This window comes from Marmota flaviventris, chromosome 7 (assembly GCF_047511675.1).
Source record: "Marmota flaviventris isolate mMarFla1 chromosome 7, mMarFla1.hap1, whole genome shotgun sequence".
NCBI lineage: Eukaryota > Metazoa > Chordata > Mammalia > Rodentia > Sciuridae > Marmota > Marmota flaviventris.
In genome coordinates, this window is record NC_092504.1 from 103,096,319 (window position 1) to 103,121,372 (window position 25,054).

Sequence of the window (25,054 nt, forward strand, 5' to 3'; positions counted from 1 at the left end):
CCCTACCCTCTCTTGTTGTGGGTTAGCATCCATACATCAGAGGGAACATTTAGTCTTTTTTGTTTGTTTGTTTGTTTATTTGTTTTTTGGTACTCGTTTATTTCACTTAGCATGATATTCTCCACTGCCATTCATTTACTGGCAAATGCCATAATTTCATTCTTCTTTATAGCTGAGTGATATTCCATTGTTATATAAACCACATTTTCTTTATCCATTTATCTGTTGAAGGTCATCTAGTTTGGTTCCATAGTTTAGTTATTGTGAATTGACCTGTTGTAAACATTGATGTGGCTGTATCACTGTAGTATATTATTTTAAGTTCTTTGAGTATAAGATGAGTAGTGGGATAACTAGGTCAAATGGTGGTTCTATTCCAAGTTTTCTGAGAAATCTCCATACTGCTTTCCATAATGGTTACACTAATTTGCAGTCCCACCAGCTATGTATGAGTGTACCTTTTTCCCCACATCCTCGCCAACATTTATTGCTACTTGTATTCTTGATAATTACCATTCTGACTGGAGTGAGATAGAATCTCTGTATAGTTTTGATTTGCATTTCTCTAATTGCTAGAGATGTTGAACATTTTTTCATATAATTTTTGACCTTTGTATTTCTTCTGTGAAGTGCCTGTTCAATTCCTTTGCCTATTTATTGATTGGGTTATTTGGATTTTTGGTGTTCACTCTTCCCTGCTACTGTGTGAAACTTGTATCAAATATTTCCTGCAAGATGGCAAGAACTGATGGCCATGCATTTTCGTGGTTGCTGTCTTTACAAGTCTCCTTTGCATCAGGTTAACTACCACATGGACACACAAACTTCAGTATTGTTTTAAAAAGCATTCAAAAGGAATTTATGACCTCACCTGAATGTGTTAAGAAATGTACCCAATGTATACAACATCTTCCTATACAAAAAAAATGGTGAAATTGTTACAGGAAATAATAACCATTTAAACCTTCATCTCAATTTGCAGCAATAGTGAGATAATTAAAAGACATAGTATATTTTTTCCCAGAGTGCATCCTTAAAATACAAAAATCAAATTCAATTTTAAGAAAATTAGTTAATGGTGTTCTTATTTATTATGTAATACATTATGTAATTTAGTTTTCCAACTTAAAAAGTAAGGTACTAATATGTTCACCCAAGGTGAAAGTGAATATTAAGGAACATAAAACCAATCCATAGTTTTTATAAACTCAAACTAAATCTCAAAACTATTTCTGAAGAAAATGTTACTAGAATGATTGAAAAGACATGTGGGAAATATCATATCCATGCATCAGGGATAAAAAGATATCGGATCAAATAACACAGCAAGCTCTGCTGCTTTTGTCTTCTCAAAACAGCTTCAAACAAGACAATGAAGCTGAGAAATAGGAGCATATGAAAACATCAGGGAGATGGAGGTGGGGTGGATGGCAAAGAAAGATTCTCAGAATAGTTGCTAGGATAGTTTCCCCTTCCAAAATAAATGTAGATCTCTGAATGCCTCATGGATAGTACAGGTTCAACTTGAAAACATGAACAGCAAAGCTATCTGTCTGCTTAATAAAGAAGTGAACCATATGAAAAGGAAAAGTTAATTAGCATTCAACTAATAGGCACCAGGGCTTGAGCACTCCCAATTGAGCACTTTGAAAAAGTAAGTCTTCAACTCATTTAAATATGCTGGATGTTGAGCACCAGTTGAGCTCGTTCATAGCACATCCAGCACTTTTCTATGTGAATTCTTAGCCAGATTCCAATACCCCCAACCCACCCCTTGCCTACACAGCTGCTGACCATAAGGTGCTTTCCTGGTATGAAATTCCTTGGTCAATTAGAATACATTTTAGTCTTTCATCTTTTACATTCTAAGAGAATTAAGAAATAATAATAATTAGTGAGTATATGTCAGATTGGAGTTCATTTCTGCTAAAGAGATATTAGTTAAGCCAATTCCATCCCATAAGGGCTCAAATTAAATTTTGGAAATTAACAAACATGCTGAGAGCTGTGAGACTGTGCCGAAACTTTACTGTGGACATTATAAAGAATTTTCAATGGTTTATTCCTCCAGGTGTTAAAATCAGCCCAGAAATAAAGAAATCTGAGAATCGTGCCATACCTCGACCATGGCAATTGTGTCAAGATTCTCCCAGGGCAGGTTTTCATGAATAAAAAAGAAAATGTTTTCATTCAATGCAAGACAATCATTTTCTTTCTGGTCTATATTTTGTTCAAATGAATGAAACAAACTATTAAGTATATATTGAGCACCAATTGTATGTAGGCAGTTTGTCAGATATGAATGAGGATATGACATTTACAATAAACCTGAACTCAATGTTTTTATCATTTTGTTGGGAGAAATATCTTAACCTATATTGCAATATGTTACTTTCTTTCTAAAACTTAATATTCTTTTAGCTCATCCTTTCTTTAGTCCTTATATTTAAATTATAATATTTTATTGCAGGTATTGTTTTGAAATCAATTTAATTGTTTGTTTGCTTATGGAATGAGATGGGAATAAATAACTAAAGAGCAAGAGCCTGGAATCAGATTCTGCATGTAACAGTACTGAGAGATGTTAGTTCTAGGTGGTCCTGTCCAAGTCACCAGCTGATATTCCTAGCTCACAACATTACAACGCTGGTTTCACATGTTTTTCTGCAAACAAACAAACAACAAAAGACAACCATCTACTTTTTCAGAGATAAAAACAGGATCTCTGGATCTTACAGTCTATACCAGTTGTGAACAGTTACTTCTTCAGTTGGATAATTAAAATATTACTACAAATAAATAAATATAATTACATCTCACCAGCTTTTTTACTCTTCCCTCAACTAAAAAATAAGGGAATTGGACTTGATTTTTAAAATATTGTTTCATTTAATCTCTTCATGGAAATTGTAGTAATTAGTCCAGAAGTGATCAAAACTCTAGGGAGGGGAGGAATCATTGTGAGGACAAGTTCTTACTTTCAGTTGTTTTGATAAATTGTGGTTAGCTTTTGGTTTAGCATTTTTTTTTAATTTAATCAATTTGAAAATCAAATTCCATGTTAGGCAAACATTCTTACTGAAGGATGGAAAGAAAGAATACAACTGGATGTACAGGGCTCAGTTCTTATTTAAACCAGTAACATCTAAAATTCTCAAAGTCAAGGAACTACAATTATTAATCTCTGGAGAAAAAAGTACTGCAAAAATTTACCACTTATTTAGAGATTGCTAAATATAATATATTGGATTGCACATGGTATACAATTTAAAGTTTAATTAATAAAGAAACTGATTCATGAAATTTACAGTCTAATGAAGATAATAATTAGATTACTGGTAACAGATATATGAAATCTAAGACTCACAGACACATGTGACCATTACACAAAGCTATAAAAAATAAACCAGTCATTCATAGGGATATTTAAAAGTCCATATTGTCACATCCTTACTTTTTGCTTCCCTGGTTATTATCAGAATTCTTCTCCTTCACAGTATGAAGTAATTATGTCATTCAGAATGCATTAGCATTTTTAGGAATCCTTTTATGTTGGGACCTCCAGAATGGTTTCCACTGAGCCAGCTCAGCTATGTCAATTTAAGTCTGAAAAACTGTCCTGGTGGGTACACAGTAGTGTGTTTGCATTAGGAACTTATAATTATAAGAGAATGTTTCTGAACACTTGGGGGCTGACACCTTGAAGCCCTAGTTAGATACATGCATCCTCTGGGAGATATTGTCTGACCTCTAACCTCCCTGCATACTGTGTAAAATGGAGACCCCAAATTTAGTGTAGGTTCTAAGAATCCAGGTGGCAGCATTAATCTGAGATTATCGTATCAGGTTCCATGTGTCTCAGTGCTAAACATCATAGAGAAAGGGGTTGTGATAAAAAAATAGATAAAATATAAGATTGGCAGTGTTTTAGAACGTGAAAAGAACACAATAGACTATTGTTTTTGACTCAAGTAAGGGAGCCATGCTGGTGAAATAAGGGTTAGTGTTGGGAAGCCTGGTAATGCTGTTGGGATGGAGGGGACATTTTGCTGTGGTCATGAGGCACGGGACAATATCAGTGTAGTTTGAAAATGACCTATGAATTTTCCCCCAAGTAGCACTCATCTCCAAGAAACATCTGGAGCATCTGGATCATTGACATAACAACCTCAATGCCAGAATCCTTGTGGAAAGGTGAAAGGAAATGTGGAGGTTTTGAAAAGCCTCAGGGATCTGGTGCTCACAGTTTAGAGAGAACCAGTGTTCCAAAAAGTTAGTGGGGATGCCAGAAAATAATTCCTTTATTCTTATTATCTTCAAAAATGAATATGCCTCAGGCAAATGGGCCAAGAAATGCAAATAGCTACCATTTGAAATGCAATTCAATAGGTGTGCTAATTGCAAACCTTCTTAGTTACTTATGCTGAACAGTTATTTATGTTGTTATTTATGGCATTAAAGATTTATCACCAAATTTCTATACTCTACCAATAGCAGTCATTCTGAATTTTAGACAAAGGTTTTTTAAACATAAATTTTATGTGTATAGCAGGCTGGCCTGCTAGGTTGATGTGTTTATTGTATAGTCTTAGTTTATTTTCAAACCCATCAATTTATCTTGAAAAACAACAATGACAGAACAGAGGCTGGATAATTTAGAAATACCCTAAGGATTACAATATCAAAAACAGTTACAGGGATGTAAAACGTGAATTCTACATATCACATCTAAGTTGCTCTTGAAACTGTGATTTCATTTCTGCCAAACATTTGTGAAATGTTTTGTTTGTAGTGACACTGAGCACTCAGGTCAGGTTCACTGAGACAGGGCCTGGGCCGTGCTGAGAAGTGGTATCAGGCTCTCCCAGAAATTGCAAACTTGTATTGCTAAGAAATATTTTGAGTCTCATACCCCTTTCTGGACCCAGTTTTTCAGTTCTGCAGCTCTTTTAGCCTTGCTCAGGACAGGTGAATTTTAGCAATTAGGGAGTCATTCTTGCCAGCTGTTTCCTCCACAAATACAATGTGGTGTTGAAGAATTTTATGAACCTCTTAAAGTGGCATATACATTATTCTTTTGTAGTGAAAGTACACATTCAGCATTTCTAGTGATTTTGTCACTCCAATAAGTACTATCTCATGAATCACTGGAATCCTAACAATTCCTTTCACTCCCAAACTCCTTCATGTCATAATACATTTCTTCAATTCTTTATCTGTCCATTTTCTCCCTCCTTTCTCCATAGTATATGAATATATACTACAACTAAATTTTATTTTTTTAGTCCAAATATCCTGTTTCTGTCAATGCTTTGGGCACAAATGACAAAAATCCACAATCTCAATTCCTCCATTATGAAAGATAAAATAGATTTTATAAAAGTTCACACGTTATCCATATACATTATTTTATAGGAGTAGGCACACCAACTCCCTATGTTGTCCAGAGAGAAATATTGGGATGACTTTTCACTTTCATTGAAGACCTGGGGAGGCAACACAATGTACTCTTTACTAATGATATACACTTGTTTTGCTATTACTTGCTGCATGACATGGGTTAGTTTCACAACCTATGCCTCAGTTTTCTTATCTGTAAAATGAAGCCAAACATTGTACCTAATAGGTTTTATGTGGTAACTAAAGGTGAAAGTATGTAAAACACACTTAGAGAAGTGTCTGACATGTAAGAAAAACTTCAAGTTTGTCATCACCTCTGGCAACTACTTTACAATATTAAAGCTATATCTATAATGTTTGAGTCAAATCATTTCTTGTTGCCAATTAGTTGTATTTATCAAATTGTGTATGATTCATTCCTTTTTCTTTTTCACTTATTTTGTGCTAAAAATTCCAGGCACACTGATTGACCCTTAGATGACATGTTAAGACCACAACATAACCTTCCTGATTTAATTCTCTTAGAAAGTTAAATGTTGGGCTGGGGTTGTAGCTCAGTCGTAGAGCACTTGCCTAGCATGTGTGAGGCACCACATAAAAAAATAAACAAATAAAATAAAGGTATTGTGTCCATCTACAACTAAAAAAATATTTAAAAAATAAAAAAAAGTCAAATGTTACTTGCAAATCAGTTACACTATCAAAAACACATTTCATAACAAACATGTCAAAAAATAGTATATAACTTAGAAATTATTACCTAGCTAAAAAACAATAATATGCATATAATCTACTTAATCTAGAGAAATGAATATTTTTAATATTTCATCTCGGGGATGATGATATTCTTATTCTCATTTCACTAGATTTGTGGAAGATTATACACAATAACCTGTCTGGTAATTAGTAGTGTCAGACACATGAAAAGAACTCCACAATGCTTGTTAACTGTTACTAGGAGCAAAATGAAAAACAGTTTTCAAATGTCAGCAATGAAATTCCATGAGAATAAATCAAACAGTTGTAGATCAGACATTGTCAACCAGTTGGCATTTTATCTCCTGCCACACCTAGCACAGGTACTGCTGAGCTCTAGTGGGTGAAGGCATGGCCATATGACAATGTACAGGACATCTACCTACAACAAAGACTTATGTGGTTCAAAGCTTCAGCAGAGCTGATGTCAAGATGAGAAGCCAGAGCTATGCTGCCAGTTAGGCAGAACCTGAATCCAGATTCCATGTTCATTCTGCCATTATCCTCTGTCTCCTTTGATGTTCACAGTATTCACCTACTAATCTGTTATCACTTTCCTTTCTGACTTGGTATTCTAGAATTCTACTTCAGATAGCCTGTGCTCCCTCTCCTCTCCTGCTCCATATATACCTTGTGAACTTTCATCTCATCATCTCTATTCTACTTCTCTTCATTCATGGAAGAATACCCTTCAGACACATTGTTTTAAATCCAAATTATTAATTCTGAGTTTCAAGTATTAACTGTGTGAAATTTGTCAAAATCAAAATGGAATTGTTTGTTTCTATCCTTACAAAGAAATTAAATAAAGGCAGAATGTTAGGAAGAATACTCACGTATGATCGCCTGGTAGTAACCATCACAAAAGATTAACAGAGCCAGAAAGGCTACCACAACTTTATGCAAAAAGTCCTTCTGCAAATACTTTGGATTAGACAAAAGGGAATGAAGGAAAGGGAGATGAGATGGGAATAGGAAAGATAGTAGAATGAATTGGACATAACTTTTCTATGTTCAACATGAATACATGACCAGTGTAACTCCACATCACGTATAACCACAAGAATGGGAAGTTATACTCCATGTATGTGTGATATGTCAAAACACATACTACTGTCATGTATAACTAAAAAGAACAAATTACAAAAAAAAAAATACAGTTTAGCCCCAGAATGAAACCACCCTTGTTATTAACCCTTATGGCCAAAGATTATTATTTCAAAATATTGTATGTAATCTTCCTAAATTTGCCTTTAAAATTTCCCCCTTACTTCAATCTTTTTGAATACACTTTTTTTTTTTACTAGAGCATATGTATTCCCATTGCAATGCTAAGCTATGCCCAAATAATTATTATTATTTTCTTTGGAGAATCTCTGATTTTTACTTAGGTTGACAGTTTAAATGCTGTCCTACCAAAGACAAAACAAAACAAAATAAAGAACAAAAAACAAACAAAAAACCCCCACCTGTTTAGGTAATTAGTATTTTAAATTGAATGTATATACATGTTTATATAGTTTTACTACTGGATGAACAGCTCTAAATTTAATCTTCAACCCTCAAGCTACAAATTCAATATAAACAGGTTTTGCTAGAAAAATCAAATGAATCTTTTTAATGTTCTCCATTCAGGCAGTTGATTTTCATTTTATTTATCTGTATTACACTCAGAAAAACGTCTGAATAGAATTCTAACCTAGGGGACTAGCTAACTCTTCAACAAATTTTCAGGAGTGGCAATACCTTAATATCTGCTCTTCTACACATCTAAAATATTGATTGTGTCAGTAAGCACTTAATGGATTGATTAAGTTCTAGGAGATGGAGTCAGAGTAACCCAGCTTGGCAAATGGCTTTTGACTCCTGTGCTAACTAAGATCCATTTGCCATGGCTGCCCAGTATGGCAGGACAGAGTAGAGTATTCTACACTTCTTTCTGCAAATAGAAGTTATGGAACTTTAGAATATATTTACTATATTTTACATATTAAGAAAATTTACAAGAAACTAACAAATTGCTAATTTGCTATTTGCAACAAACATATCTCTGTTTGCCTAGAATTCACCTACTCACCATTTTCCTGACTTCAAGAGATAGTACTGAAAGTGCAGGAAACACAAGAAGATGCATAATTTTGAAGACTTTTTTTGACTCAGATCATGATGAGTCCTGATGAATTGTGCCTGACAGGCTACCAAGAATGTCACTCCATGTTGGCACACTCTTGCCTTCCAGGGCTGCTGTCTTCACATTTGAACATTACCAAATTCCAATCTTCAAATTCATCATTAGGTCTATTCAAACTACTTCCTTTTTTTTTAATACAATTTCATGGAGAGAAAACCCAAGAAAAATGTAGTTGCCCTTGGATTCATTCACATTCTAGACTTGCCTTGATAAGACTATAGCATATTATGTTAAGACTCTGAAAACAGCCAAGATTTCTCAGTTATACTGCAACAAATAAACTTTTAATAGGGATGATATAGATACAAGAAATGTAGTTATTTGTCTGAAGAATTTATTTGATTAGGTGGTAGATAACAATTTTGTTTTCTTTACTCCTCAAAGGAATTGAGAATAATTTAACTGTTTCCATTCTGATGATTTTATTCTTTTGCACATTTATTCCATTCTCCTTATTAGTATATATCCTTTGCAGTATAGAATCATGTATCATTCATTATTGTATTCCTACAATACTTCCTACACTGACTTGCACATATTTAAACTTGCACATATTTAAATGAATGAATGAAAGTGAATAATAAGTTAGAAAATATTTCAATTTCTATGTCTTTAAAGTTGAAACAAAGTAAATTTATATTTTAAATAACACTACACAACTTTCACTTATTTTCAAATATTTTCTCATTTGTTGTAATAAATAGAATGGAATCAAAGTGTTTCACATATGTAGTAATGCAAAATAAAGGGAAAACTAGCATAATAGATGCTACAAAGTCCCCCCAAAAAAACATTAAATGACATGTAGACTCCTTGGGAGACATTCATATCAAACTGTCCAACAATATCAGCATCCCATCAGTGGAGGTGATGTCTGATTTGCAATTTTAGACTCATCAGAACCTTGTTCTTTGCTCAGTTTCCATGTTGAGGGAGGCATTCTGAGGATTGAACTGAGTTCCAGTCAGAAAAGCAGAACCTGAATCCTCTTCAGGCCTCATTATCAAGACCTGTTGTACACAGTTTGGGTCAAATCAAAAGCAAAATAAATTTGATAATTTTTTATTAAAGAAAAAATTCCACAGGTGTGGATTAGCTAGGACCCTTTAAAGTTCAATATAAGTTTACTGAGCTAAGGTGAAAACTTGATTCAAGAATGGTTCAATTATAATTGAAAATTGTGATGTAGAAAAATGTAATTAAGTCACGAATAAATCAATGCCTGTTTGAAGTTTACTTTTTATTAAACCCAGTTAAATTAAAGTTCTTTCTTTTAGAATTTTATGTGACTCTAAAAACCTTATCTATATGGAGTCATTGAGTTTTAGGGTGACTGGCCAATAGCTGCTCCTTGATGACCTGACTATTGGGTCTTTGGAAAGAGTTACAACTTATACTGTAATTAATCCAGTACCATTAATTTTTGTGATCACGAGGTCATGGGAATTTTCTTATTTCAATGATTTTCTGAACAGAGTCCTTCATTTTCTCTTAAAGTCATGTGTTTCATATTTGAGGAAAAAAAATATGACCTAGGCACATATGCAGCACAGGAATAATAAATCTATTCTTTCAAATACACAGCAGCTCCCATTTTATGAACTGGTGGTAGAAAATTCCAATATTTTTTCCAAGCAGAGACACATGACCTCCATATGGGAAATAAAATGTATCTTTTCCTCCATTTCCCATCATGCAAAACAATCAATTTCAGATCAACTTCATAATTAAATGTAAACATATTTTACATTTTGCATCTAAAATAAAACAAATTTCTAAATAGAACACGAGTATATATTCATGATCTTTGAGTAGGAAGCTTTTACTTTAAAAAAAGACAAAATACAAACTATAAAGGAAAACAAATTAATAACTTGGGCTACATTTGAAATGAGAACTTTCATTCACCAAAATTCACTGTTTTCAGGGTGAAAAGACAGAGTGGGAGATGCTATTTAAAATAGACTCTTATCCATTATATATACAAATATACAATGGCTTAGATCGAGGCTAAGGGGGCTGCACAGTTGGGTGCTGGAAAGGGAGATGCTGAACACTGAGGGCACCAGTTTATGTCCCTGTAAGGACCCCAGCCAGTGCCCTTGATGGGCTGGGTATCTGGCAGTGTTCCTAACTAATGGGGATGAGGGACTTGATGTCACTTGAGAGATACCAGCCTTTTCTCAGTCCTACCTCTGGATGCTGTCTCCTGTTTGGGAAGTGCAGGTACTGAATGGTGATGGGGCTGTCCCTGGACCTCCCTGCCATTCCAAGCACCCAGCACCACCAAGCCCAGATTAGTGCTTGGGCAGGAGGCACAGAGGACTAAACCCAGGCTGGTGTTGGCCACCTCTATGAGGGATGGAATACAGCAGGCTGGGAGGCATGCCATGCTCTGACCTTCTAACAAATCATGAGGGGGGAAAAATGTAAGCTGAACATGCACTTCCTAAAAGTCAAATCCAAAAAGCCAATAAATATACCAAAACCATTCATCAGGAATATGCAAATTAAAAAGAAAATCTGAATCAAATACATATCTGCCATCATAAATAAGACAAAATAACAAGTGTTGGTGAGGAACTGGAATATTAGAACGCTTTTAGTTGCCACCAGTAAGAGTCAAGTTGGAGTGACATTTCAGAAAACTAGCAGTATCGGTGTGAACATATGACATGTCTTATATATACTTCTCCAGCTAGTAATTCTATATTTAGGTACACACCACAGAGAAATAAATACATATGCAAAAAAAAGTATGAAGAATCATTATTCGTAAAAGATAAACTTGGAAAAACCAACAACAGAAGTTGCATAAACTGTGGCATATAGATACAATGAAATACTTTGAAGCAATCAGAATGAATGAATTTTTCATACATACTTTATGGGAGAATCTCATAGATATAGTGCTGAGTAGAAGAAAGGAGTCAAAAAAATATATACTAAATGATTCTTTTTTAATTTTTAAAATTTGTTCTAATTAGTTATACATGACAGTAGAATGCATTTTGAAACATCATATATACATGGAGTATAACTTCTCATTCTTCTGGTTGTACATAATGTAGAGTTACACGGGTCATATAATCATATATGCACAAAGGGTAATACTGTTCGATTCATTCTATTGTCATTCCTACTTCCACACTCCCACCCCTCCTTTGACTCCCCTCTGTCTAATCCAAAGTACCTCTATCATCACCCCCCACACTTATTGTGAATTAGAATTGGCATATCAGAAAAAATATATTTGGCCTTTGGTTCTTTGGGATTGGCTTATTTTGCCTAGCATAATATTCTCCAGTTCCATCCATTTACTGGCAAATGCCATAATTTCATTCTTCTTTAAGACTGAATAATATTTCATTCATTGTGTGTGTGTGTGTGTGTGTGTGTGTGTGTATATATATACACAAAATTTCTCTTAAATGATTCTTTTCATATAAAGTTTAACATCAAATACTAGTTTATTGCCTGCCACATCCAGCACAGCAGTAGAATGATTAATCATGCAGGCAGTAATCTGGATTGAGAAAATTAATCAGAAATTATAGAAATATTTTAAAGATAAATTAATTAAAGTGGGAACAGTGGGTGACCAGCCCTGGATAGAAGTGGATCTGACAACAAAATGGATGGAGCCCGAGTAGTCATTTATGTGGATAGGCACACCAAAAGGATTCAGTGAGGAGCTTCTACAGGAAAACAGGATGACTGTGGTGAGAAAAAGTTCTTTGGGGCTTGGCAGGTTACATCCATTTCCAGGTGGCTGCATTTGAACCTATGGCTGTGAGGTAAGGCAGGGTGTCAGCATAATCTGGGCCTTCTCAAACCAAGGAATTCACCCAGGACTTCCCAGAAAAGTAGCCTTCTTGCCTTACAATGACTCAAACAGACCCATAATTCATACATGGCTTCCAACACTAGTTTATTGTGTTAGAAGCCATAATGCCCTTGACAAGGATCATAGCTACGGGGTGTGTAGGAGGAACATGTGGGAATAATAGTTATGTTCTGTTTCTCAGTCTTAATTTGGGTTGTAAATAACATTGTTGAGTTGTAAATGCTTATAATTTATTCTATTATTTATGAATGTTTTATTTAAAAATATACTTTAAATACATAGCAGTCATTTATTAACACAGTATGATCAGAGAGATTTTCATGCAATGGATATATTTTGGAAAAAAATTCTTATCATATTTTCCTTTTAAAAATACCATTATAATAGCTTCATCTTTAAAACTGTACATTGCTTAATGTCCTCAGGTAATTCCATTTAGAGAAAAAATATGTTATTTAAATAACTATTATAGTCATCTGATGAGGAGGACTCTTTCTAAATCTGTTGAGACAAGTTACTTTCACTTAGATGTTAAACTTTCCCAGAGGATTATTTATGGGAACTGCTAAAGTAGTTGAAGAAAGTAACATTGTCTTTCTGTTCTTTGACAGTATCAAATTTTATTCTTTCTGAACCTAGAATATGGTACAATAGAATAAAAACTAACTCATCCCGGTAGGTGTAAGGGATAAGAGACATTACTCTTTTTATTGTGAAGTAAAAGGATCTCATGTAAAAGTGGGGTTCCTTCCTAAAAATTTGAAGAGAAAATCCTACATTAGAAATGATAGTCACTGTCATGCAAATACTAAAACTCCCTGTTTTCAAATAATTGATATATCTTATTTGACCTGAAAACTAGAAAACCCTGGCCAAAATATTCTTATTTAAGTAGGAATTGTATATTCTTTCTGGAAAGAATATAACTTACACAACAACAAATGAAACACTATTCCTATACAAAAACTTGTTCTTTCAAAATTTCATTCCAATTCATACTTAAAACAAAACCATGTAAACACTCTTATTTCACTATATTCATTTCAAGGACACTCACACTTACACTGTGACAATTTTCTGCAGATATCACAGCAGGTTGATTTACTCAGCTGTTCATAACTGCAGTATTTTTATTAAAGCTCTGAAACTCTTAAATAAGAGGTGGAGCACTAACTGTAGATATTTAATGTATTGAATTTCTGAGACTTCAAAGGAAACATAATTAACTCAATGCCACATAATTGCTCCAGGGACAGGAAAATAAAGATGCAAACAGAACTGATATGCCTATTTTTCCCCTCAGCAACTAAATAACAATGGTAAGTGAGCAATTTCTTCTTTAAAACTCATTTTTTTGACTTTTATTATTTCCTTTGAACATTACAATAACTTTTCACACCAACTTATGAAGTATAGTGAGCAGTAAAGTTAGGAGATCTACTATTGCCCTCATTGACCAGCATCTCTCCCCTCTGCCTCTCCTTGTCTTAGGTGTTTACTCAACTGGGTTGTCTTTCTGCCCTCCTCATAACCTTTTGTTCCTCTATCTTTCCTATTATCCCAATCCATCCATGTCCTTCAAGCTTCATTTGTCTCTCTATCCATCATAAACTCCATGGTAAGGTAATTTCTACAAATACTTCTCTTAGAATCTGACAATCATGAACCACTTTGACCCCCTGAAAACTTATGTTTACCAGTTTTAAAGTCTGATACACCAACCATTCCTACCATCTACTATGGGTACCAACTGCAGAAGTGTTGAACATTGCTAGAAAGAGTTACAGAACAGTATTGATTAGATCCTGACAGGCCTTTAATTTTCTCAACAGTCAACATAGAATTGACCAAAATGTTACATGTTGTATATTCCGACTGAAAATGTTATGATTTCATATTAGTTCTTAAAAAGTATAAAAATTGTTTTTAAAAGTCTTTTATGTTTCTTTAATTTTAATCTCTAAAAATCTGGGAAAAAAAATTTTTTTGGAACTTTCAACTCAAGAAGGTCAAAAGGGATTATTCTTAGGCTGGGGTTGGGCCTTAGTGTCAGAGTGCTTGCCTAGCATGTGTGAGGCACTGGGTTTGATTTTCAGCACCACATAAAAATAAACAAATAAAATAAAGGCATTCTGTCCATCTACAACTACAAAAACAATAAAAAATAAAAGGGATGACTCTCAAAATCCCATTAAAATATGCAGTGAATGGATATATAAAGCAATGACCATGAGGAAAAAGAAAGGGGCCATAGAAAGGCATTTTAAAATAAATTACTGTAAAACAAAAAGCAGAGATTGCAATGATACGTAATGAAACATGTGAGGAGCCGTAGATTATATATCATCATAGGGGGCAGCAGCTAAGTACATAGACCTCTATCCAAGCTCTACAAGTCTTGGTACTTAGAACTGTCAGGCCCAACACAGAGTAGAAATGAGCTGAGGATGTGAAAATTCTGAGAATACAGTTGATTTTTGTCCTTTGCAGAGCTAATGTTCTATAAAATTCCCTGTGACTGAATTCGTGAATACTATAGTATTGTTCATTGGGGAAATACCAATTGTGGTTCCTGTAGATCTCTAATTCTGTACATTTCTACTTAAAGTTACTTTATTATATTTTGTTATTTATTAACATTGAACGCAGTCAAAGGTCCTATAAGTCACGCCTGAATAATGCTTATCTAACAGCCCCTTTCTCTGTAAGGCACATGAAAGTTTTTTTGTGTCTTTAGGGAAACTGTGTAGCACTTCAGCAGTTTTTAGGGCATTTTAGGCAGCAAAATCACACACACGCACAGGCACAAAAATTTTAAAAAATAGCCCAAAATAGACGGGGAAGGCTGTTTATTTACAGTATGAGAATTGAAACAAGAATGGAGAGGGTGGCTTTTGACCTTATCTGGGAATATGGTCTGTTGGAGAACTCAAATTTTTGCAACTCTGAAAATAAGTGACCACAAAATCACCACAAAATCACCCTAAGTATTGATTTTTGAGTTATACATAAATTTTAGTGACTAGGGAAATTGCTAAATATGGAATTAGTGAATAAGGAGGATGTATGTTGATTCTCTTGGGGACTTCTCACACACTGTCATGTGCAAAATGTCCCTGAAAGTGACAGTTTGTTCTTATGCCCAAAACAAACAAACAAACAAACTTAAATTGTCTTAAAGAAATAGGTGTAGTTGGACTTTCTGGGGGCAACTAACATTAGCATTGTAATGTAGAGCTAAGATAGCACAATCACACACATGCAAAATCTAGTATCGCCTCCTATAAAATGTAAATGTTCTGTCTGCTCAATTTAAATGATTGAGAGCCAGAGTACAATGAAGCAATGCTATCAATGTTATGAGGTAAATGATTTTTAATCTAGGAATTTATAATTAGCCAAGTTATTCATCAAGGATGAAGTGAGAATAAAATACACATTCATAAATGAAAAGCATGATAAATTAAATCTCCCACACACTCTCTCTTAAAAAGTTACTTGAAGATAGTCCCCGGAAAAAAAGGAAACTAAAAAACTATCACACATGGATCCAAGAATTTGTGGCTCTGACCCATAAATTTTTCAGATATAAAGGAAATGCCAGAAAAACAGCAGAAAGAATGGGCTCTGAGAAGGAAGGACTGTGTGAAGAAATCAGGGAATTTTATTTGCTCAGAAAGATAAGAATTCAAAATTTAAGCAACGGATAAAGATGAAATGATGAAAAAGTAAAAAAAAAAATAATAATTCAAATGAAAATTCTATAGGTGAGAAAAACATCAACATAATCAAACTTTAATATTTTATTATGTCATGAAAAATATTAATAGTGATAAAAAATAGTACATTGGTGGATTTTTTTTCTTATAGAATTGACTTTTAGCTAAGATATGAAAGTTTTATTTATGGTTACCAAATAAAAGATATGTGTTTCACGCACACTATATATAAAAGTAAAACTGTGAATCATGGAAGTTGGGAGGGGAAAGTAGAATTGTGAAAAAACATCTTTGTACATACTATTCTGTCTCTAGTAGGTAGTACATGAATCAAGATATGCTGGTGTTAATTGATGTTTTTTAAAATTGTTGTAACTGTTGAGAGGAGTTAATATGGATGAAGTAGATGAACTAATATTTCATTTAACATGTCAGAAAAGAAACAGGAAAAAAAATAAAATAGTAAATCAATGAATAATATACACCAGAGTAAGGAAAAGTAGAAAAAAATTTAAAGAGCTAATGGAATATTATATAAACACTAAAATTATCAGGGGCACTTCATATATGTCAATGGGAAAATCTCCTATGTTAAAAAAATCCAGAAGGAGAATTTATACCTACTATGCTATAATTTCTGTAAAAAAGACTACAAAAGCGTGTGTGCATATATGTGTGTGTGTGTGTGTGTGTGTGTGTTGTATACCTGAAATTCACAGGAGACATATTATATGCTTCATGAGAAGAAAAACACGTGTTTGAGGAGTGGTGGCAGGAAGTGATCCTTTTAAAACTTTAAAGCTTTAAACTATGTGAATGCACAGAATATTCAAAAGCAAATGCAATTAAAATAAAAAATAAGTAATTTAAAAAAAACAATTAGAGGTAGAAAGAAAAGAATTGAGTGAGGAACTTTTTATCAAAAAGCTTTGTTTGAATTAGATTTTTTACCTCTGTCAACATATTACATATGCATACAAATATACATAGTCTGAATTGCAGTTTACCCCATTGCCTGCCTGATGAATTCTTATTCCCTTTTCAAGATTCTGGAGAAAAAACTTCTCTGTGAAACTTGTCCTAACCATGTCAACCTTTCAGCAGAGTCAGTTTTCTTACCAGATTCTAGGAATACCATCTACCCATCAGTAGGACAGCGTTTTTCTTTTACATTTTATTATTTAGTTATATGACTGCCTCTTCCACTGCACTGAGCAATTCTCTAGGTCAGGTACTATTTTTCTTTGTGTCTGTAGAACCTGAGTGCATTCTTTTGAATTCAGAGCTGCCTGCTGTTTCTGTGAACTGCTTCTAGCAGAGATAGGGTCAGCCTGTTCCCTGAGCAGGGGAAGGACTCCTAGGACCCACAGGAAAGCAGAAACAAGCTGGACAATGTCTGAAAACAGCTCATTGAGAAACAGGAAGCACCATGCAGATCAGAAAAGTATAGCTTGATGTGGAGGTGGCTCACATTCTTTTTGTCATTCCTATATCACTGTGTGAGATAACTGTTGTTTTAGTTAGATATTTTGTTTGTTTGTTTGTTTTGGGGTCTCTCTGACCAAAACACCTGACAAAGCAATTTAGAAGAGAAAGTTTATTTGGAGCCTGTGGTTTCTGTGGTCTTAGCCCACAGATGGCCAATTCCATTGTTCTGGGCCCAAAATGAGGCAGAACATCATGAGAAAAGGACCCAGTGGAAAAAAGCTACTCAGTTCATGGCAGCCTTAGGAAGTGATGAGTGGGGTCGGGGGGTCACAGAGAAGATTCATGCTTCCGGCATGCACCCCAGTGACCCATCTCCTCTGGCCATGCCCCACCTTCCTTCAGTTACCACCCAGTCATTCCATTCAAGGTAGTATGGACTGACTAGGTTATAGCTCTCATAATCTAATCATTTCACCTCTGAATATTCCTGCATTCAAAGAAGCTTAAATATCTAATATTTAAATCATAGTAACTGTGGAATAAATTTGTTCACAGCTTGGAGCAAAAATTAGTGATTATAAAGACAAGTTACTAGGGGAAAAATGGTGACTGAATAGAGGAAAGCAGAAAAGTCTCTCAAGAAAAATCACATACATAGATGTTATGTGTTTGGGAACAAAGATGGAAGCAATAACTTGTTAGAAGTATTTGAGAGTCTAGGAAAGGGGGCCAAAATAAGAATACAAGTCAAAATCATATTGGTTGAAATTGATTATGAGATATATAAGGATGGTCAAAGAAAATAAATTTTTACAAGTCTGAAATAATTTCATCTACCTTTGAAATAGTAATTCTAGATTATTGGTCATAGGTAGTCCTTCCCTGGCAGAGTTTCACAAATTCTACCACCAGAGTCTTATCAATGTTCCCTCTTCATTCTACAATTACACTTTTTAACTGCTTGGTATATCATGGTCTATATAAAATGGCTCAACAATTTCTTTCCTAAAAATGAGCCATTTTTTCTGTTGCTGGTATTCAACATATAGGTGTTTTTTTTTTTTAATTATCCTAATTTGTCTTTACTTTCATTACCAAACCTCTAAACAGAGTGTTCAGCACACCCACCTTCATCCATTACTTCCCTGGCCCTTTGTAATCTTGCTCCATCACTTTCCCCTATGCTTGTGTTCCTGATTTTCCTGCTTCTTGGGTTGTATTCCTCTCCTTTCTATGCCTAATCCAATTCCATATGTCTTTTAATGCTCAACTCAAGCCGCACCTCCTTTGGGACCCAAGCTCCTTCCTCAATAATTCCACAATCACACACTTTACCACTGAAACTGGATCTGAGGTGGTTCCACACTACTACAGGTGGCCCTGTAGCTCGAGATGGATGTGAGACCTGCCGTTACTGCATCCTATAATGCTGACATTCTATTTCCTTCCCTGGTACCAGACTAGAAACCTGAAGAGAGGTACTGGATCTTCATAAGCATTGCTATAGCCTAGCACAGGATGCAGGTTAAACTGGACAATAAATCAATCTTTATTGCTTTTAAAAAACTGACATCTCTAACCCTGATCTTTCTCCTGAACTCAAGTTGTGCACTTGCAACCACCCTTTTTGAGAACTATGATTAAGCACACAGGCTCTGGAGACAGACTACTTGGAATCATTTCCAGAACTACCTCTTATTAGTTGTTTTATCTTGACTAATTAATTAACATTTGAGTGCCTAATCTATAATAAACCACGGATAATGACAATACCAATTCAAAGGTTTTTGTATGAGAATGAAATGAGTTTATTGTTTATAAAAACCTTAGAAATTGGGGCTGGGGATTTGGCTCAAGCAGTAGAGTGCTCGCCTGGCATGCTTGCGGCCCGGGTTCGAACCTTAGCACCACATACAAACAAAGATGTTGTGTCCGCCAAAAACTGAAAAATAAAATAAATATTGAAATTCTCTCTCTCTTTCTCTCTCTCTCTCTCTCTCTCTCTCTCTAAAATAAAATAAAATAAATAAAAACCTTAGAAATTAATAAGTAGGGAGAAAAAACAGTAAATAGTAAGAGGAGTTAGGAACAAAATTGTTAAAATACAGTTATAATCACCTGGGTAGGACACTTTGGCTCAAACACCATATGTTTCAAATTGAACTCTAAATCCTTCCCCTGTGAGCAAATAAGGTTATTTGCTCATAACCAAGAATGACATCTGTTACGGGTTAAATTATTGTTTTCATTGCCGTCTACGATGCAGAATTCACATGCTGAAATCCTAACACTCAGTATTTAGAATTTGACTCTGTTTGGATATAAGACCTTTACAGAGGTAATCAAGTGAAAATGAGGTCATTAGGGTGAGCCCTAATCCAAAATGACTGGTGTCATTTCAAAGAGGAAGTTTAGACAGACATGCAGATGGAAGATGATGTGAAGAGACTTAAGGAGAAGAAAGCCATCTACCAGCCAGAGAGAGAGGGGCGGGGGGCGGTCTGGAACATCTCCTTCCCTCAGAGTTCTGAGAAAGAACTAACTTAGTTAATATCTTGATTTCGGATTTCTAGCTTCCAGAACTGGGAGACAATAATTTTCTGTTGTTTGAGACACCTGGTTAGCAGTTTTGTAATAGAAGCTCTAGCAAACTAGTACTATACCATCATCTCCTGGAATCCAGGTTAAAAATTCTACATTCTCTGATTTTTCCATTTCCTGGCCACTTGAACTCTTGAAAGTCTGCCCCTGAGTGACTCTCACTCCTATGGACTTGTGTCCCACAACCATCAGTTCCATCTTCTCTGTCTGAAAGAGAACCATTCCACCTCATGGCTCCCCAACTGTCAGTTCTCAATAGGAAAGTCTGAGCATGCCATCCCCCATTCTCAGCCCATTGCTTCTAAATGTTCACCAAAGAGAGATCAACTGTTGCCCTGGCACTCCAGGGCCTTTGCCATCTGGGGTAAGTCCTCATTTCACACAGTATATACCACTGCTCTTCCTCATTCATCCCGCTATTAACCTATACAAAACTTTACTGTGAGCATACAATGAAGGGGAGTGTCTGCTCATCTTGACATAATTTTCACATTAGCAGGCACTTTTTGTCCATTTTTTCCCCTAGACAAAGTGATCTAGAAGTTTCTATCTCTTGAGTATCTGCTAACTTCCAGGTCTCTCCCTGCCCACCACCACTTTTTAAGATATTCCATAGGATATCTTATTAATCTACATTATTCTCTTAATATGCTTAAATCAATCTTACTCTCATTTTACTGAGGACAAGATGGAGACTCAGAAATATTAAGTAATTTTTCCATGACTCATAACAAGAATGGAACTGAGATGGACTTACACTTGTCTTGTTATAACACTTTTGTGAACTCCTATGCAAGACACAAAGTGAATGAAGTCTTCTCTGGTGACCACTAATGTTGTACTTCATTTACTGCAGTTTTTCCATTTTGATTTATATTATATCTCTTCATATTTGCTTTTAATATTCTAGAATATTTTGTATTTATTGAAAGAATCAACTCTGAAACTAAAAGTGTTCTTTCTATTGTGGAAAAATCTAATGTTTGATGATATTAAGTTATTTTCTAAACTCAAAATGTTAAAGTTCTATATTTATCCATAACTGCATAACAACATTCTGTGTTAAAATTAAAAATTGGTATTACTGATAGTTTCCATAAGGTTTACCATTCTGTGATTTATACTTTGCTTTAAGATTCTTGAAAACAATTCTATTACAGAGCATCACAGAATTTCTAACACTTCTTAATTTATAGCAGGATTTAGAAGCTAAAGAAACCATAGGGCTGAAGTGAGGAAAAAAGTATGAACAAAATAAAGTCACCAAACTTAGAAACACGATGTGACACATGAATGTCATGATCAGTTCTATTACTAGACAAAATTAAAATGGAAGTAAGGCTAAAATGGCTTGATAATAGTCCTTTGCAAGATAATCACAAGCATTTCAGAATAAAGAGACGTAACAGCAATCACTGGAAAGTCCTGTATTTTTACAGAGCTTTAAATCTTCTAACCAAATTAGCAGCCACAGTTAAAAAGTTGAAGATGTGGCATCATAAAATGTGCATTGGTCATCACTTTGCTTAGTTTCATGCAGTTTTAATTACTTGTCTTCCTACAGAGTTCCCAGAGCAAAAGTAAGTCTGTTATATTTTTTTTTAAGTAATCATGTTTAGGCAATCACATTCTATTCAAGTAAATCTTTTCTCAGAAGTAAAATTTTAACTTGCAAATTTAAGTATTAGTTAGCTGTACCCTTGTGAATTCATTTGTTACCTTGATAGATCTATTCAGGTCAACAGCACTTTTCAACCCTCATAAGACTTCTTAAAATTGTCCTGGCTTTGTGCCTAAATATACATAAATACAAACATTCTCAGCAATTAACTGGACAGTATGGGGTAAATGTGATGTGCAAAGAATTTGCTGTGTTTCTTCCATTAGTGTTAATGAGAGTTGAGCAGTTAATTCCCTCACCCTGCTCTTAACTTTCACTCCTCTGCAGGGCTCATTCCAAAGTATTTAGTTTTTCCACCATACCCCAACTGCATGATGATTTTTACTTACCTCACTAATGAAGGACTTGGCTGTGGCAGGATTCATAACAAGGATGGCTCTCCTAAGAGTGTCTCGATAGCGATTCAATTCCTCTATCCTCATGGTATCAAAGAGAGTGGTGATCATTTTATTGATGTTGTTTTCTACCTTTTGAAGTGCAACGTCCATTCCTTGCTGAGACACTTTGTCCAAAAACTCTTGTATTCCACGGATATCTAGGAATATTAAAAGCCCATCAAAGTGTGACTTACAACACAGAAGGGAATCAAAAGCTATTTCACTAATATCAGAATAGTTTATTGTTCCACATTACATGGGCTGTCTAAATTACTGAGTATCTGATGGAATTGTCAAATATGTTTGTGGTTTGACCCCATAGACTGTGTGTCAAAAATGAAATTATTTTAAAAATGGATTTATATCTATCCACTTAGCATTCTAAACTATCTTGACTCTGAAAAGTGTGGGCATAGAATGGAGGGAGGTAGAGAGAAATTTCCTTTACTAAAGTATGGAAGAAATAAAGTAACTCTCTATTTTACATGGCATTAAAGAATGGTATGAATATCACTGATGACAGATGAATATGAATCAAGGTTACCAGTGTTTCTTAAAATAAATAACAATATCATCAAATTGACATTTATAATCTAAATAAATAGCAACAGTGTTTTAAGAAATTGTCTTTAAACCATATTAGGTCACTTGGACCACAAGTAAAGTATCTGCATTTTGGTCTATTTTATCAGTACTACCTCCTTAGCTTAAATTTGAAAAACCTGGTAGGGTATACTTTTCTTTGTAAGAGTATAAAGAATACACCATGTATGTAAAACAAATTTTAAAATACATTTTAGCATTTAAGAAAACATTATATATGGTATCAATTTTAAATGAATCTATAAAATATTCACACATCCATTCCAAAATAAGGAAAGTTCTGAAAAGTTACCAAAAAGTCCAGTGTTTACTTCACATTCAGATAAGGAAAGTAAAATCCAGTCTAAATAAAGAAATTAAAAATGTACACTTGGATATATATTTTACATACGAATAAGTATCTGCGTGTTATCAATATTTCTTTCTAGTGCCCCTTTAGATGTTTATAGTAGAGATTTAAAGTGCTAAATATGATTGGAAAGTGTACTAGGCACAAAATCTTAACTTACAAGGTAATAAGTCCAGGCTATAAAAAAGTTTAAAGGAAAAATAATTAGCAAAAGTAAGAAACAAATAGGATTTAGGAACATATTATGAATAGACTGTATCTTAAAATCCCTAATTGAGTGTATCTTAAGCCTCTCAAGGGGAATAATTAATACAAAAACATTAAATAAGCCCAAAGAACCAGAAATAGCTGTAAAATTAGAAACTGACAGGTAACAAAATTTTACATTTGTAAAGTTTCAAATTAATAAAAAACTTTTATTTCTTCTTATGGTTGCTTTTATTTTTTTAAATAAATAGGCTATATTCACTTGTATGATGACTCACAGTCTTCAGAATAGACATCCTGTATAAATTCTACCTTACATTCCTCATTCCTAATACATTAGAAACCCAAGCATTGAAGCAGGTTAAAAGGACAAAAGGTTCAGCTAGAGCAGAACAAGAGATAGAAGAGATGGAATATCAAAGGTATTGTATGCTCATTAAATATTCAACTTAGAAAGTCCTTAAAGGTGTAAAACATTGGCACATGGATTAAATAAAGGATTAGTTCTAATGGAACTTGGTAGCCACGGGCAGAAGTATTACATCAGGACTTGAACACACTCAACATGTATTTTCTACCTTTGGTGTGAATATCCTTTGAATATTTAAATTGGCAAGTATGTGTGTATACGAAATCCAGTGTAGAGTCTAACACATGACAGGACAGTTCCTATTATCAATAACAGCACATTAACTGTTATGCTTCTCCACACATTAACTGACTATGCTTCTCCCACCCATAATGCAGTTGCCTCAAATCAACTGATTGCTTGCTAACCCAAAAAAGCAAGTATGAAATCCAAGGTAGCTTTTGGGATGCAGTTGTTAAGCAGTAATAGTTTTGCTTATAAGAGAGGAGAGTGACACTAAATACTCATGATAAGTAGCAATTGGTAAATGCAATGAGAGAAGGATCTGAATCATGCTATTAGCTGCTCTGTGTAAAAGAATCATTAGAAGAGAGAGTAGGACTTTGGTTTTGTTAATTAAACATGAAGATTACCATCACAATTATTCAGTTTCATTATCTGTATGCTGATTAGTTGGCAGTTAATGAACAAAGTTCCAAGGGTTACAGAAATAAAAATGACATGATGCTTGACCTCAAGGAGCTACCAGGCTGGCACCCCTCTGACTAGTGCTATTTATTGATAACAGAAAGTTAAACAATAGTTTCAGTAGTTCCAAGTAATTATTAATTCTACTGACTAGATGATTTTATAATAGCAAGGGTTGGGGGCTCATTAACTGAGTTATTAAACATAAGATTAAAGGGAAAATAAGACTTTTCCCTGGGCACGACAAAGGAATTTGTAGTAAGCAAAAGAAAGGCGGCCCTCAAAATGCCCATATTGTAATTCCCATAATCTGTGAATACACTGGGTTACCTGGCAAAGAGGGATCAAGGATGAAGACAGAATTAAGGTTCTTAATCAGGTGAATTTAATATAGAGACACCAACCCATATGGGTAGAATCAGTATAATCTTGGGCCCCGATAATTGGAAGAGGGAGGCACAGGAGGAGTAACGGGGAGAGCAGACCCCTTAAGAATGGGTTGAGATGCAGTTGTTGCTGCCTTTTTAGTTAAGGGGAGGGGAGCAAGAGTGAAGAAAGGTGGGTGGGCTGGTAAAAGTGAGGAAATGGATTCTCCCCTAGGGTCCTCAGAAAATAACACAGCCTCACCAGTACTTTGATTTTAGCCCAGAAGTCCAAACTATCCAACTGTACTTGTGTTGTTTAAGTCTCTAATTATGGGGTAATATGCTCATCAGCAATAGAAACTTACATAGAACTATGCTTTGATTCTTAAGTCAGCATTTTTCAAATTTTGGTCCACTGAATTTTATTTACGAATCATTTGGAGAACTTGTTGAAAATGTCTGAGCCCATCCCC

The 25,054-nt window shown here is 34.6% G+C and overlaps 1 protein-coding gene across 2 annotated transcripts in view; it reads right to left on the reverse strand.

Moving 5' to 3' along the window:
* Grid2 (glutamate ionotropic receptor delta type subunit 2) overlaps window positions 1–25,054 on the reverse strand; it is a 1,380,466-nt gene that overhangs the window by 626,892 nt on the left and 728,520 nt on the right. For both annotated transcript variants that reach the window (XM_027926659.3, XM_027926658.3), the window contains one exon: window positions 21,953–22,158. In XM_027926659.3, the coding sequence (XP_027782460.1) occupies window positions 21,953–22,158 (206 nt within the window). The remainder of the gene's footprint in view (window positions 1–21,952; window positions 22,159–25,054) is intronic.